At 38.1% G+C, this 17,140-nt stretch overlaps 1 protein-coding gene across 1 annotated transcript; it reads right to left on the bottom strand.

Annotated features, from left to right (window-relative positions):
- Window positions 1–15,449: 15,449 nt before the first annotated feature.
- On the bottom strand, window positions 15,450–16,385 carry LOC108315859 (olfactory receptor 2M4). Its single transcript, XM_017545435.1, has one exon. The coding sequence runs from the start codon at window positions 16,383–16,385 to the stop codon at window positions 15,450–15,452; it is 936 nt and encodes a 311-aa protein (XP_017400924.1).
- Window positions 16,386–17,140: the final 755 nt, after the last annotated feature.

The raw sequence follows: 17,140 nt of genomic DNA, 5'->3' as shown, positions 1-17,140 counted from the left end.
TGAACAGCCACAGTGAAAAACAAAGTGTGCAAGAAAGCACCATAGGGAAGGTATCTCTTTCTGCTTCCTTTCTTCCTCCCTTCCTCCCTGTGTCTCTCCTTTTTTTTCTTTTGCTGAAATATCCATATTTCCTCAAAAAAATTTAAAAATTTTCAAGTAGAACACAACATCAAAGAAAAAAAATTAAGGAAGTACCATGGATCCAACAAATCTTGTTTCATGTTTATCCACCCAACAAATCCACATACATTTAATGTTTGTGGATTTTTTTTTTGAGACAGAATCTCACTCTATCGTCCAGTGAAGTGGTGCAGTCTCAGCTCACTGCTACCTCTGCCTCCTGGGTTCAAGTGATTCTCCTGCCTTAGCCTCCTGAGTAATTGGGATTACAGATGTGCATCACCACGCTGGGCTAATTTTTGTATTTTTAGTAAAGACAGGTTTCACCACGTTGGTCAGGCTGGTCTCAAACTCCTGACCTCATGATCCATCTGCCTCAGCCTCCCAACGTGCTGGTATTACAGGTGTGAGCCACTGCACCTGGCCACTTGTGGATTATTTTAAAGCAAAGTTTAGACATCTTATCACTTCTTTGTTATACATAATCTTGAACTGATAATTTCTTCTTTTATATGTAACCCCAATACCTTATCATACAAATGCAATTAACAATATTTCCACAATGTCATCTACTCTGACATCTGTAAACACATTTCTCAATAATCTCACATCTTTTTTATAATTGACTTATTTGAATGAAGACACCCACATAAAAAGCTCCCCATGTTGCAGTTGGTTGGTATGCCAATTGAGGCTTTTAATTATACTTGAATTTCCAGCTGGCACTCTGAGCAGCAACCACATCCCTTCAATCTCCATAGAGGGTCACTCTGTCGATGTGTACACAGACTAGAAGTGCCACAGAATAAAAATCACCAGTCAAGGACCCCCCAAATAACCTCTGGTGAAAGTCAAATTCTGTCTCGTCTCTCACTGGCAAGAATGATTCTGAAGAGTGTGTGTTTTATTTACTTTCTCAGAAGTGAGCCACAGCATTAGGTTGCAGTTGCCCTCTGTTGTAGCTTACTTAATAAAACGCACTTTATTAACTTCCTTCCCTTCTCTGTATTAATTCCTTATAAATAAAGACTTTCCCAAAAAAATAAAAGCTGAGGGATTTTATCAACACCAGACCGGTCTTACAAGAAATGCTAGAGAGTTCTTCAACATGAAAATAAAAAGGTGTTAATGAGCAATAAGAAAGCATCTGAAGGTCCAAAACTCTCTGGTAATACTTAAGTATTCAGAAAAACACAGACTATTATAATAGTGTAATTGTGGTTTGTAAACTACTCATATTTTAAGTAGAAAGATGAAAAGATGAAGCAATCGGAAATGATAACTACAACTTTTCAAGACATAGACAGTACAATAAGATATAAATTGAAACAACAAAAAGTTAAGCTATGAAGTTAAGGTGTAGAGGCTTTTTTTTGCAAGTTTCCTTTTTGCTTGCTGCTTGTTTGATTATGAAATCAGGGTTAAGTTCGTCATGAGTTTTAAATAATGGGGGATAAGATATTACTTGCAAGACTCACAATAATTTGAAATGTAAAAACATACAACAGAAACACATAAAAAAAGCAAAAAAAATTTGAAACATGCCACCAGAGAAAATCACCTAAAAGGAAGACAGGAAAAAAGGAAAAGAAGATCACAAAACAACCTGGAAACAAATAATAAAATGGCAAGAGTAAGTCCTTAATTATCAATAATAATATTAGATGTAAATAGACTAAACTCTCCAATCAAAAGACGTAGAGTGGTTGGATGAACAACAACAACAACGACAACAAGATTCATGATCTGTTGCCTACAAGAAACATACTTCACCTATAAAGATACACAGAAACTGAAAGTAAAAGGATGGAAAAAGATATTCTATGCTAATAGAAACAAACAAACAAAAACAGGAATAACTATACTTAAACCAAACAAAATAAACTTCAAGACAAAAACCAGAAGAAGAAACAGAGAATGTCATTATATAATGATAAAGGGGTCAATCCAGCAAGAGGATGTAAATTGCCTGGCGATACTGATCTTACTTTTGTCCTTGACTTGGGAGTGGTGCTGAAATCTGACTGATTTGTTGGCCTTTTTTCCTCTCTCCTGTTTGGTTAGACATTTAACCTGTGTAGAGCATTTGCTGTAACTGTAATTAACTAAAACGAAAGTGAAAAGTCCCCACTCTTCTGTATTTCAGTGTTTAATGGTCTCATGCAAAGTAAATTCATTGTAAATTGTATAATTCCTTATTATGCCTTCATTTTAAAAAAAAAGAGGATATAACAACTGTAAACACACATGCACCCAACCCTGGAGCATCAAAGGTACACAAAACAAATATTAGTGAAGCTAGAGAGTTAGACCTCAATATAATAATAGCTGGAGAATCCAATACCGCACCTTCAGCACTGGACAGATTTTCCACACAGAAAAACCAAAAAGCTTTGGACTTACTCTGCACTATAGACAATGGATCTAACAGATATTTATAGAATATTGTATTCAACAACTGTAGAATACACATGCTTCTCTTTAGCACATGGATCATTCTCAAGGATAGGCCATATGTTAGGTCACAAAACAAGACTAAAACATTAAAAATAATGAAATAATGTCAAGCATCTTCTCTGATCCCAGTGGAATAAAAGTAGAAATCAATAGCAAGAGGAAATTTAGAAACCATACAAAAATATGAAAGTTAAATAATAGACTCCTGAATAGCTAGTGCATCAAGGAAGAAATTAAGAAACAAATTGAAAAATTTATTGAAACAATGACAAAGGAAACATGAGATACCAAAACCTATGGGATACAGTAAAAGCAGTACTAAAAAGGAAGTTTATAGCTACAAGCACCTACATCAAAAAAGAGAAAATGCTTCAAATAACTAACTAATGAGGCAATTTAAAAAACTAGAAAAGAAAAAAACAAACCAAACCCCAAATTAATAAAAGAAAAGAAATAATAAAAATCAGAGCTAATAAATAAAATTAAAACAAGGGAAACAATAGAAAAGGTGAATTAGATAAAAAGTTGGATTTTTGAGAAGATAAAACTTACAAACATTTGGGTAGATTGATAAGGAGAGAGAAGTCCCAAATAAGTAGAATCAGAAATAAAAAGGAGACATTACAACTGAATTAATCCCATTAACAATAGCTGAAAATAAAATTAAGTATCTATGAATTAACTCAAAGAAGTAAAAAAACCTCTACAATGAAAACTACAAAACATTGATGAAAGAAATTGAAGAGGACACAAAAAATGAAAAGGTATTTCATGTCATGGTATGGAATAATCAATATTGTTAAAAGTTTTATGTAACCCAAAACCGTCTACATATTCAATGCAATCCCTATCAAAATACCAATGACATTTTTCACAAGAATGGAAAAAAAATCTTAAATTTTATATGGAACCACAAAAGACCCAGATTATCCAAACCTCTCCCAAGAACAAAGAACAAAATTTTTCTTACATTTAACCACATGGCCTGATTTCAAATTATACTAAAGAGCAACAGTAACAAAAACAGCATGGTACTTGCATAAAAAGAGACACATAGAGCTATAAACAAAATAGAGAACCCAAAAACAAGTATGCACATGCAGTGAACTCATTTTCAACAAAGGTACCAAGAACATACACTGGGAAAAAGACAATATCTTCAATGAATTGTGCTAGGAAAATGGGATATCCACATGCAGAAGGCTGGCTGGGTGCAGTGGCTTATGCCTGTAATCCCAGCATTTGGGAGGCTGATGTGGGCAGATTGCTTAAGGTCAGGAGTTTGAGACCAGCCTGACCAACATGGCAAAACCCTGTCTCTACTAAAAATACAAAAATTAGCTTAGTTTGGTGGTGCATGCCTGTAATCCCAGCTACACAGGAGGCTAAGGCATGAGAACAGCTTGAACCCAGGAGGCAGAGGTTGCAGTGAGCTGAGATCACACCATTGCATTCCAGCCTGTGTGACAGAGTCAGAATCTGTCTCAAAAAAACAAACAAAAAAATTTATCCAGAAGGCTGAAACTAGGCCGTTCTCTCTGGTTATACACAAAAAGTAAATGAAAAGGGATTAAAAACTTAAATCTAAGACCTCAAACTATAAAACTACTAAAAGAACACATTGGGGAAATGTCCCACAAGCACAGGCAACCGAGCAAAAAATGGAACAAATGAAATCACATCAATTTAAAAAGCTTCTGCATAGCAAAGGAAGAAACAAAGCAAAGAGACAACCCATAGAATGAAAGAAAAAATAACTTGCAAATTGCTCATCTGACAAGGGATTAATAACCAGAATATATAAGGAACTCAAACAACTCTACAGGAAAAAAAAATGTATTAATCCAATTTATAAGTGGGCCAAAGATTTAAATAGACATTTCTCAAAAGAAGACATACAAATGACAAATGAGTATATGAAAAGTTGCTCAACATGTTGATCATAGGAGAAATGTAAGTTAAAACTATAGTGAGATATCATCTCACCCAGCTAAAATGACATTTATACAAAAGACAAGCAGTAACAAATTATGCCAGGATGTGGAGAAAAAGGAACTCTCCTACAGTATTGGTAGGAATGTAAAGTAATACAACCACTATAAAGTAGAGTTTGGAGGTTTCTCAAAAAAACTAAAAATAGTTACCATATGATCCAGTACTTCTACTGCTAGGCATGCATCCAAAAGAAAGGGAATCAGTACATTGAAGAGATTTCTGCACTCCATGTTTATTGCAGCAGTATTGACAATAACTAAGATTTGCAAGCCAACTGTCTACCAACAGAAGAATGGATAAAGAAAATGTGGTACATATACATGATGAAGTATTATCCAGCCATAAAAAATAATGAGATCCTGTCATTTGCAACAACATGGATGGAACTGGAGCTTATTATATTAAATGAAATAAGCCAGGTGCAGAGAGACAGACTTCAAACGATCTCTCTTACTGGTGGGAGTTAAAAATTAAAACGATTGAGCTCATGGAGATAGAGAGTAGAAGGATGGTTACCAGAGGCTGAGAAGGGTAGCGGGGGTGGGGATCAGGGAGAATACGTGGGGATGGTTAATGGGTGCAAACTATAGTTGGAAAGCATGAATATCTTAGTATTTAATAGCACAACAGGGTGACTATAGCCAATGATAATTGTACCTTTAAAAATAACTGAAAGTATAATTGGATTATTTGAATCATAAAGGACAAATGCTTGAGATGATGGATACTGCATTTATCTGGTGTGATTATTATGCATTGCATGCATGTATCAGAATATCTCACATACCTAATAAATATATACACCTACTCTGTACTCACAAAAAGTAAAAATGAAAAATGAAAAGGTCTAAAGTTTTTAATGTGATTAGCATGATTTTAGTCCCAAATTTTAGTGATTTTATTTGAAATTACCCCATGGGAACATACAATAAATGCCACACAACATCATTTCCCCATAATAATATCTATAATACTATAGTTTCTAACGACTGCATGGTCCAAGTTTCAGAGTTGCTTGCACTGCATCCTGGATTGCAATGAATCCTCTTTCTGTTAATCAAGTTAATCAAAATCAGTATCTTTTTGTGTAACCCACTATATAGATAAAAATAATTTACCAGATGTGGAATATGCTGCCTTCAAAACCCAAAAAGGTATACCAACTGTTATTATCTATCTATCTATCTATCTATCTATCTATCTATCTATCTATCTATCATGTATCTGTCTTTTGATGAGAGGGTAAGATACAGTAATCTTTCCTTTACTTTGGATATCCCATGAAGCCTCAGGTGGCATGCCACTTTCTACAATCTTTATTTTTGTGGAAGGTGGCTGATATTGGGGCATATCTTCCACAATGGGATAACAAATGTATTACAATGTTTCCAATGTGCTAGCTATTTCTTATTCACTCAGTCCAATTAGCATATTATCATCTAAATTTAGTATGTTATTTTTTTCCTGTGGCATGTCCAGGTAGCTTGGATTTCTTTCACTTACATCATGACAGAGGACAAGTGAATAAGCAGAGACCTAGGTATCATAAGTAGAGGATGTCTGATCCTTGTGAATGGGAGTTGTTTTAGATATTCTTTCCTGATAGTGACAGAAAAGAGCTCATTTACCAAATCAATAGTAGGTGCATAAGACCATCTTAATTTGCTGTAGAAAAGATACTGAGCCTAACATAGGAACTTCTACTTAGTGAAGTTTCAGAAATTATGTGGGTTTTGAAGAGGTTAAAGTAATAAATTAACAGAAACACAATGGAAATCACCATCTCTTAATCACCTAGATAAACATACTTCAAAAGAAATATAACATGCCACCTAAGTAATTTTAAAATATACTAATGACCACACTTTTTAAATTTAAAATCAAATGTTAAATTACTATTTTAAATGATTTCATATTTTACATACAGGGGGTACTTGTGCATGTTTGTTACATGGGTATATGGGATCATGCTGAGGTTTGGGATATAGAGCCCATCACCCAGGTGGTGAGCATAGTATCCAATAGGTAGTTTTGCAAACCACACTCCCCTCTCTTCCTTCCCCATTTGGTAGTCTATAGTGTCTAATTTTCCCATCTTTACATCCTTGAGTACCCAAAGTTAGATCCCACTTATAAGTGAGAGCATCCAGTGTTCGGTTTTGGTTACTGCATTAATTTACTGAATGATGGCCTTCAGTTGCATCCATGTGGCTGGAAAGGACATGATTTTGTTCTTTTTGTGGCTACGTAGTACTCCATGGTGCATACGTGATACATTTTGTTTATCCCATCCAGCACTGATCGGCACTTAGGTTGATTCTTTGCTATTGTGACTAGCACTGCAATAAACATATGAGTACAATTATGTCTTTTTGGTAGAACGATTTATTTTCTTTTGGATGTGTACTCACTAATAGCATTCCTGGGTCAAATAGTAGCTCTGTTTTAAGTTCTTTAAGAACTCTCCAAACTGCTTTCCACAGTGGCTGAACTGTAATTTACATTCTCACCAACAGTGTCTAAGTGTTCCTTTTCTCCACAGCTTCACCAGTATTTGTTATCATTTGGCTTGATTGTCATTCTGACGACTGGTATGAGACGGTCTCTCATTGAGGTTTTGATTTGCATTTCTCTGATAATTAATGATGATGACCATTTTTTCATATGTTTGTGGATGCTTGTATGGCCTTCTTGTGAGAAATGTCTGGTCATGTGCTTTGCCCACTTTTTTAATGGGGTTGTTTGTGTTTTGCTTGTTGACTTAAGTTCCTTATACAATCTGAATGTTAGACCTTTGTTGGATGCACAGTTTGCTAATATCTTCTCCCATTCTGTAGATTGTCTGTTTACTCTGCTGACAATTTCTTTTGCTGTGAAGAAGCTCTTTAATTTAATTAAATCTAAATTGTCAAATTTTGTTGCAAATGTTTTTGGGAATTTAGCCAAAAATTATTTGCCAAGTCTGATGTCAAGAATGGCATTTGCGAAGTTTTTTTCTAGGATTTTCTTACATTTAAGTCTTTAACTCTTCTTGAGTCAACTTTTGTATATGCTGAAAGGTAGACTCCCTGCTGTGGCCTCTGCCTGAAGGAGCCTGTAGTCCAGAATTGAGATACCATCTCACGCCAGTCAGAATGGCGATCATTAAAAAATCTGGAGATAACAGATGCTGGAGAAGATGTGGAGAAATAGGAACACTTTTACACTGTTGGTGGGAGTGTAAATTAGTTCAACCATTGTGGAAGACAGTGTGGCGATTCCTCAAGGACCTAGAAATAGAAATTCCATTTGACCCAGCAATCCCATTACTGGGTATATATCCAAAGGATTATAAATCGTTCTACTATAAGGACACGTGCACACGAATATTCATTGCAGCACTGTTTACAATAGCAAAGTCCTGGAACCAACCCAAATGCCCATCGATGATAGACTGGACAGGGAAAATGTGGCACATATACACCATGGAATATTATGCAGCCATCAAAAACGATGAGTTTGTGTCCTTTGTAGGGACATGGATGAACCTGGAAACCATCATTCTCAGCAAACTGACAGAATTGCAGAAGATCAAACACTGCATGTATTCACTCATAGGCAGGTGTTGAACAATGAGAACACATGGACACAGGGAGGGGAGCACTACACACTGGGGTCAGTTGGGGGGAAATAGGGGAGGGACAGTGGGGGGTGGGGAGCTGGGGAGAGATAGCAAGGGGAGAGATGCCAGATGTAGGTGATGGGGAGGAAGGCAGCAAATCACACTGCCACGTGTGTACCTATGCAACAATTTTGCATGTTCTTCACATGTACCCCAAAACCTAAAATGCAATAAAATAAATAAATGGGAAAAAAAAAAGAAATGCAGGCAAGGTGCGAGTAATTGGAGGGGCCTCCTCCAAGGCTCAGGAGTGGTCCTGGTAAGAGGTCATGTCTCTCAACCTCCACCGCACAGCTGGCCTGTGAATACCAGGAAATAAACTGCCAAATGGGGAAGTAAGAGCCTCTCTACAGGCGTTACTTTTAGCGCCAACTACTGGATTATGGGCCAAACTTCAACACTAAAAATCAAATTAATTTTAATAATAATCAAACTAACATATTCAAAACATTGTTTCAACAGGTAATCAACCTTAAAAATTAATAATGATATAGTTTACATTTTACCTCTAAAGTCTTTAAAATAAAGCATTTATTTTACATTTGCAGCTCATAATTCAGACAATTTTTTTTCAAAAATACTTGGTCTGCATTTAAATTTAATGAAATTTAGTTGAAAACTTGGATTCACAAAAAAAGAAGAACGAAAACTTAGATTCATGTATGCACAATGTGCCAAATATACTCAAAAGATTTTTCATCACTAAATTGAGTAAACAATATAACTTCTTTCAACTCTTTATTACTAACATCAAATTCAATAATTTAACATATAAATTGAAAAGTAACTTTAAATTCATCAATATAAACAGTATTTTCAAATGCTTCTTGTAGATTTTGCAATTTACATAATTGCATGTTAAAATTATTTTTTCTGAATATTATGTGTAAAATAATAAAATGTGCAAAATCATTATTGATTCATATCATAAAATGTTTTCATTTCAACCTCAACTTTCACACCTCTCTAAGTAGATCACAGATAAGTCCTTCTTTCCTGGTTGTTTTGTATTTACCAGTTTCACATAAGGTGTAATGTTGCTGATAAAATATAAATCGTACTGCTATTTGTTATCATGATTACTGAAATGTTTGCTATATATTTTGATTAAAGAAGATCTTTGGGAGGCCAAGGCAGGCAGGTCACGAGGTCAGGAGATCAAGACCATCCTGTCTAACATGGTAAAACCCGGCCTCTACTAAAAATACAAAAAATTATCCCGTCGTGATGGCACACCCCTGCAGTCCCAGCTACTCAGAAGGCTGAGGCAGGAGAATCGCTTGAACCTGGGAGGTGGAGGTTTCAGTGAGCCAAGATCGTACCACTGCATTCCAGCCTGGGCCACAGAGTAAGTCTCTGTCTCAAAAAAAAAAAAAAAAAGAAGATCTTGAGTGGGAGTAAAACTGCAGTAAATCTTTGTAAAACTCTTTCTGTCTCAACCAGTGAATACTGACTGGCAAAAGATATGTCATTAAATTCACTGTTTTGTATTATAAAATTTAATTAATTGAATTAATAAAATTGAATTCATTGGTGAAGAATCAGCATTTACAAGTATAAATGGAATAAATTTAATAACTGTACCCACGACACATAGATTCTGCTTCCAAAACTGAGCATAAACATTTCCAGTATATATTAAAAGGGGAATGAAACACTTAGGGACATATTGTTATCTTGTTTTAAAATCCCAATAAATCTAAATTTTTGACTTGACGAAGCTAGGGCAACATTTGCTATGGTAAAAACTACTTTTCATATTTAACAGAAATTATTTTTGAAGGATAAAATTAACATTTAATTTTTAAACTTTGCCAGCACATTTTTAAATTAGAAAACATTTGATTATGCTATACTTAAAAAGTATGTCAATGTAAATAATAATTATGATGAACATTACAGTAGTGAGTATAAAAAATTCAATTGAATCAATCCATTGGTGCTTACAAAGCGGAAACACTGCACTAGTTACCAATCAGTGAGGCCTCTAAACACCAAAAGGCTCCAAGAAATGGCAAGAGGTCTTGCACAGGCCTAGCTTCTAGAGGCTCTATGCAAACCCAACTGCCAGCATTTGAATGTGGCAGATAGGCATTCACACAAGTCAGGCAAGGTACCTGATTACTCACAGACAGGCAGCAAGAATCAAGAGAAACCGAGGTTCCACTGCTCGCTGGTCCCCTAAGGCTCAAATCACCTTCCAAGGCAAATGGAGTCTTGTCTTTGTGCACCCCACTTCTCAGCTAAAAGACCCCAGAAATCCTCTGCTCTGGCTTTCATCCCTGCTACCTCTCGACTCAGTGGGCTGAAATGTTGCAGGATATCAGATTCTAGGAGGGATGAGGACAAGGCCCAGACTCTTACTTCCTATTTGTCTGAGAATGTTGTGTTCTTGGTGCATTATCTGAGAACTGCATGCAAAAGGGGGAAGACCTTGGTTAGCCAAGGTCATTCAGAGCCCTGTCTCCCTGCTGTGCTGACTTGATTAATACTAGAAACGACCCTACTTACATGTAGACTAAATGTAACAATAATACTGGGATGGTTGATAATAGGTGTCAACCTGGTTGGATTGAAAGATGCGTAGACAGCTGTTTCTGGAAGTATCTGTGAGGGTATGGCCTTCTGGTTTCCTTCTATTTCCTGTGCTGGATGCCTCCTTCCACTCCTCCCGCCCTTGGACATCAGACTTCAGGTTCTTTGGCCTTCGTGCTCTGGGACTTGCACCAGTGGTTTGCCCGAGACTGTAGGGTCTCCAGCCACAGGCTGGAGACTGCACTCTGGTCTTCCCTGGTTTTGACACTTTCGGATTATGACTGAGCCACTACAAGCTTCTGTCTTCCCCAACTTGCAGACGGCCTATCGTGGGACTTCGCCTTGTAATTATGTGAGACAATTCTCCCTAATAGATTCCCTGTCATGTATACATATATCCATTAGCTCTATCCTCGGGAGAACGCTAACCAATACCAATGCTTATTGATGTAACTGTTAAAGTAAAATGCATCATTAATAAAACAATAAAGTTGCTCTTAATGCAAAAATAGCTTATGGCACTTCCGTTTTTAATTTTCAATTAGTTATAATAAAATAAACTTAAAAAATTAGTTCATCAGCTACCTTTGCAATATTTCAAGTTCTCAGTAATCATACCTAGCTACTGGCTACCATACTGAACATACGCTTTCAGACCTTTAAGAGTTCCCCTGATTTCCACCATCCTGCTTGTGTTACAGCATTGTTTTTGATTTAATGTCTCAGCTTGCGAGAGCAGCTTCAGAGACTTCCACTCGACTTTCCTCACGATGATAACACACTTCACAGTCCAAGGCTGAACGTGATGATACATGATATTACAACGGCCAACTCTGTAAGGAAGTCATTACAAGAATTTCAAATGTTCTTAGTTATACTAGTAGTCATTACATTAATTTTTTCATTAAAATTTTTAAAAATTTCTTTTTTTTTGAGAGAGGATCTTGCTCTGTTGCCAGGTTGAAGTGTGGTAGCACAATCAGGGCTTGACACAGACTCGGCTACCAGTGCTCAGGGGATCCTCCCACGTCAGGCTCCCAAGTAGCTGGAACCCCAGACATGCCATCACACCAGTTAATTTTTGTATTATTAGAAGAAACAGGGTTTTGCCATGTTGCTCAGGCTAGTCTCAAACACTTGAGCTGAAGCAATTTGCCTGCTGCAGCCTCCCAAAGTGCTGAGATTACAGGTGTGAGCCACTGCACCTGGCCACATTTTAAAAATTTATTTTTAAATTTTGTGCATACATAGTTTGCATTTATTTTAATGGGGCACATGAGATGTTTTAATAAAGACATGTAGTGCACACTATTCACATCATGGAAAATGGGGCATCCATCCCTTCAAGCATTTATCCTTTGTGTTATAAACAATTCAATTATATTCTTTCAGTTATTTAAAAATGTACAATTGTTGTATTGGATCGAGCGTAGAAAGCTAGCACCAAGACAAAAGTATGCCAGATTGCAGGGTCATTTATTATGCCGGTGACCACAGAGGACTCACGTCTCTCCAACCTGTGGCGTCAAAAGGAGGGTGCCAAGGCTTTTTATACCCGAAAAACCACCTTGGGAGTGGGGGTGAGGAGCAGGGATGGGGATGAAAAGGTTTCGGACATTCCAAGGGCCAGGGGACTTTTGTCATTCTGTTTGTCACTTCAGTGGTTTACAGAAGTCAAGATAAGCATTTGTTTACACACAGATCTTAGTTATCCTGGGCTGCTTATTTTAGTTATTACTAAATAACTAAAGCAAAGGCTAGCAATTCTGGCACAATATCACACAATAAATTGTCCTTTCTAGGGACATGGATGAATCTGGAAACCATTATCCCCAACAAACTGACACAAGAACAGAAAAACACTACATGTTCTTACTCATAGGCCGGTGTTGAACAATGAGAACACATGGACACAGGGAGGGGAGCATCACATACTAGGGTCTGTTGTGGGGTGGGGAGCTAAGAGAGGGACAGCAGTGGGTGGGGAGGATGGGGAGGGATAACATGGGGAGAAATGCCAGACAGAGGTAACAGGGGGATGGAGGCAGCAAACCACCTTGCCATGTATGTACCTATGCAACAATCCTGCATGATCTGCACATGTACCCCAGAATCCAAAGTACAATAAAAAAAAAGGACAATAAAATTATTGACTATAAGTCACTCTGTTGTGCTATCAAAGCCAGATCTCATTCATTCTTTCTAACTGCGTTTCTTTGTACCCATCTGCCATCTCCATCTGTCTTCCCCCTCCACTAACCTTCCCAGCCTCGGGTAACCATCATTCTACTTTCAATGTCCATGAGTTCAATTGTTTTGATTTTTAGATCCCACAAATAAATGAGAACACGCAATGTTTGTCTTTCTGTGCCTGGATTATCTCACTTAGGATAATGACCTGTTACATATGAATTCGATTTGCTAGTTAAGGATTTTTGCATCAATATTTATTAGGAGTATGGGGCTGTAATTCTCTCTGTCTCTCTCTGTCTCTCTCTGTCTCTCTCTGTCTCTCTCTCTCTCTCTCTCTCTGTGTGTGTGTGTGTGTGTGTGTGTGTGTGTGTGTCCTAGTTTGGTTTTGGTGTTAGGGTAATAGCACCTTTGTAGGATGAGTTGCTCCCTTCAAGGCCACAAGTTCCCTCTGGCCACAGGCGTGTCAAGGGGTGCCATCTAGGAGCCAGGGACTGGAGTCAGAAACCTTAGAAGTCTACTTAAGTTGGCATTCAAGCCGCAAGAAGCAGTTTTTCCCACTTTCTCCTTCCCTTTCCATATGCAGAGGAACCTCATCTCATGGTCACCAGCACCTTCCAGGTTACTGCTGATATTCCCTTAGGCCCAAGGGCTCTCAGTCAGCGTGCAGTGAATGCTGTTTTGCCTGGGACTAACCCTTCAGGGCAGTGGGCTCCCCTCTGGCCCAGGGTGGGTCCAGAAATGCCATCAAAGAGTAATTCCCTGGAATCAGGAACCTCAAGGGACTGCCTGGTGAACTCCCACCCCTGTGGCTGAGCTGTTACCTAAAGTGCGAGAGAAAGCCCCTTTTCTTTTTCCTTTGTTTTTCTCAAGCAGGCAGAGGTTTGACCTGCCACCACTACAGCTGGAAATGTCCTGAGTCTCACTTGAAGCCAGCAGAGTCTTTTCCAAGGCCCTCAATGCAGTGCCTGGATATCACTGATGGTTACTCAGGCAGGGCCCAAGGGCTCTTCAGTTAGCAGGCAATAAATGCTAGCATTACTGGCTTCTTTCCTCCAAGGAAATGGGTTCTCTTCTTGCCCAGGGTGTGTATAGAAATGTCGTCTGGGAGGGAGTACCTGGAATAAGGGCCTCACAGCTTTGACCAGTGCATTATCTTGCTGTGGCTGAGCTGGTATCCAAGATGCAAAACAAAGTCCTCTCCACTCTTTCCTCTTCTCACATAGAAGAACTCTTTTGGAGCCACGAGCTGTGCAGCCTGAGGTTAGGCAAGGGCAATGTCAGCACAACCTTAGTTGCCCTAGCTGGTGTCTCAGTAGTTCATGTGCCCCCCACCCACAGTCCACTATCTGTGCGCCCAGTTCAGCACTAGGACTCACCTAAGAGTTGCAGTACTTATGGTGTAGACGGCCTTTTAAGTTTGCTTACAGTCTCAGAGCATTTTAGCTCTCGTGTCAAGATTTGTGGAAACTCAAGTTTTGACCTCTGGGATCAATAATTCCCCTCTGACTAGGGCTGGTTTAAATGCTCTGTCTGTGGCCAGGCATCAGCTGAATTTTATCTGGTTTTCCTTTCTGCTCTAACAGGACAGAAATGCCTCACAATTGCTGTGTTCTCCCTCCGCACAGCCCAGAGACACTCTTAGCACCATGTTGTTGCTGTCAGTGGTGAAGGAGGGTGGCATTGTCTCTTTAAGTTGTTTTTTCTGTCTTTTCAGTGCCTCTTCAGTGAAATAAAGTCAAAATCAGATACGTGAACTCAGTGGAGGCTTCTGTTCCACCATCTTGATCTGCCTTCAGATTCTGGTTGTTAATATAAGGATTAGTAAGTAATAAAAGTAGACTTGATACAGATGTACATTGTGCAGCCAAACCAAATAGATATTTTATGTGAATTCATTAAAATATTTAGTTTTATTAATATAAAGAGCATACATATATATGTGTATGTATATATGCGTTTCTAGGAAATATTTTATGTAGACATAAAACTTCATTGAAGAAAGTGCTGACACTAACTCCCCACTTTTAAATGCTTGGGGATCAAGTAAAGAAGAATCAGTATTAAAATAGTCATTCTTGGGTTTGAGGATTGGTAAAACTAAAAACAAGTACTAATAGGTAATTAATTTGTGAGCAAAGAAGCATCTCTCCAAAAACAGAAGATCAATTCCAACCTTTGCTCTCTGATACAGCAAATGAATTTCAGACTTATACCTGGCTTCAAAAGTAAGCATCCCAAAATCAAGTACCACTCCTGGATGACTACTAATAATATAACTGACATTCACAGGGATTAAGCCACTTACACTAATGTCCAAATCTAGCTTAGTTTACAAATTATGTATATGTAATAATATACTAAATAGATAAATTGGAAAAGAGGTAGAAAAATATTAATATACATTATCAGAAATAGAATAATGTAAGAGATTCCAGTTTCTTTGAATAAGTGCTGACCACAGTGGGCACTCGAAAGGATTCTGGTAAAGTCATATTAACTTCCTTTTCTTCAGTACCTTCTGTAGTGCCCTGAACACCTCTTTGTTGCGGATACTGTAAATGAGAGGGTTCAGCATAGGGGTGAGAATAGTGTAGAAGGCCGACACCATCTTGTCCTGGTCTGGTGCATGTTTACAAGCTGGTCTCATGTACATGAACATAGCAGCGCCATAGTAGAGTCCGACCACAGACAGGTGGGAGGAGCAGGTAGTGAAGGCTTTGCGGCGACTTTCCCCAGAGCCCATGTGGATGACGGTTCGAAGGACACGGGAATAGGATAGTATGATAACTGAAACTGGAAAGATCAGCATTACCACACAACAAACAAAAAGTAGTTTTTCAAATGCAGATGTTTCTGTGCAGGATAGAGGTAAAAGGGCAGCAACGTCACAGAAAAAGTGATGAATTTCCAGAGATCTGCAGTAAGAAAATGACAGGACAGCTACAAGCACTATAATGCCGTCAACAGACCCCAAGGTCCAGGAAGCAACAGTCATGAAGACGCAGAGTTTCTGATTCATGAGGATGGTGTATCGAAGAGGGTGACATATAGCCACATAGCGGTCGTAAGCCATGACAGCCAACAAGAAACATTCAGCTCCAAGCAGGGACACATAGAAGAATATCTGAGTTCCACAACCTGCCAGAGAGATAGATTTCTTCCCAGACAAGTAGTTAAAGGCCATCTTGGGTAGAGTGGTGCAGATGAGCATGAGGTCCATGAGGGACAGCTGACTGAGGAGGAAGTACATGGGGGTGTGGAGCTGTTTGTCTAAGTAGATGAGGAGAACCATGGCAATATTTTCCGTGAAGGCCGCTGTGAAGATGCCCAGGACCAGAGAAAAAAGGAAGGTGTGGGTGGGGCTGTGTTCAAAGATTCCCAGCAGGATGAAGACAGAGTTGAAGGTCTGATTTTCCCACACCATCCTGAACAATTTGCCTTATCTGAAATTCCAGAGATGGTACAAGCTGATTTATTGATTCAATTTTCAAATACATACTGTGACATACTCTACTGGGCAGTTTATATGCATGCATAAGGACTTCTCACCAACCTTCAGTTACCTTCCTTCAGTCATGGTAAATTGTGTGACTTAGTCCAGCGCTTTTACAATTATTTCCTCATCCAACTTTCACAGAGTATACATGAATTGCATATGGACATTTATTATACAGGCTAGAATACTGAAGTTTGTAAGAGTGTCCCAACTTACCCACATGTACAGTTAATATAAAACCAAAGAGAAAATAATTATATATCTCTATTACTAAACTTTAGGATCATCCCTGATAAAAGAAAACTCCTTCTAGAATTTTTTCTCCTTCTGTCCTAATGTCTCCAGTTTAGTAGTCTCATCAACAACAGAATTGTTCTCATGTTTGTTTGTTTGTTTGTTTTCCTACCATCCTACCTGCAGCCCAATGAAGGAGTATATAAGATCAATGACATTACTCCTTGGGGACACCTGTACACTTTAATTCAGAGAAGAGTATAGTACTCTATATTTTAACTTTTCCATCTCAGACCAAGTCTTGAAGTCTCGTCTTACTTAATCAAAATGCACATTAAAATATTTCTCTAAGGAAAAATAAATCATCCACTTAATTTCTGAGAATAGTTTTGCTTCTTCCAATTCTATGTGGAAAGAAGCTGCATTTTTTGTTTGTTTATTTGCTTGAT

Source organism: Cebus imitator, unplaced genomic scaffold (genome assembly GCF_001604975.1).
Source record: "Cebus imitator isolate Cc_AM_T3 unplaced genomic scaffold, Cebus_imitator-1.0 Scaffold179, whole genome shotgun sequence".
Taxonomy (NCBI): Eukaryota; Metazoa; Chordata; class Mammalia; order Primates; family Cebidae; genus Cebus; species Cebus imitator.
The sequence above is the reverse complement of the archived record's forward strand: the minus strand, read 5'-3'. Positions and strand labels throughout refer to the sequence as shown.

Excerpts from the sequence above, each read along its gene's own strand:
- LOC108315859 (XM_017545435.1), bottom strand. The coding sequence starts at position 16,385 with ATGGTGTGGGAAAATCAGACCTTCAACTCTGTCTTCATCCTGCTGGGA.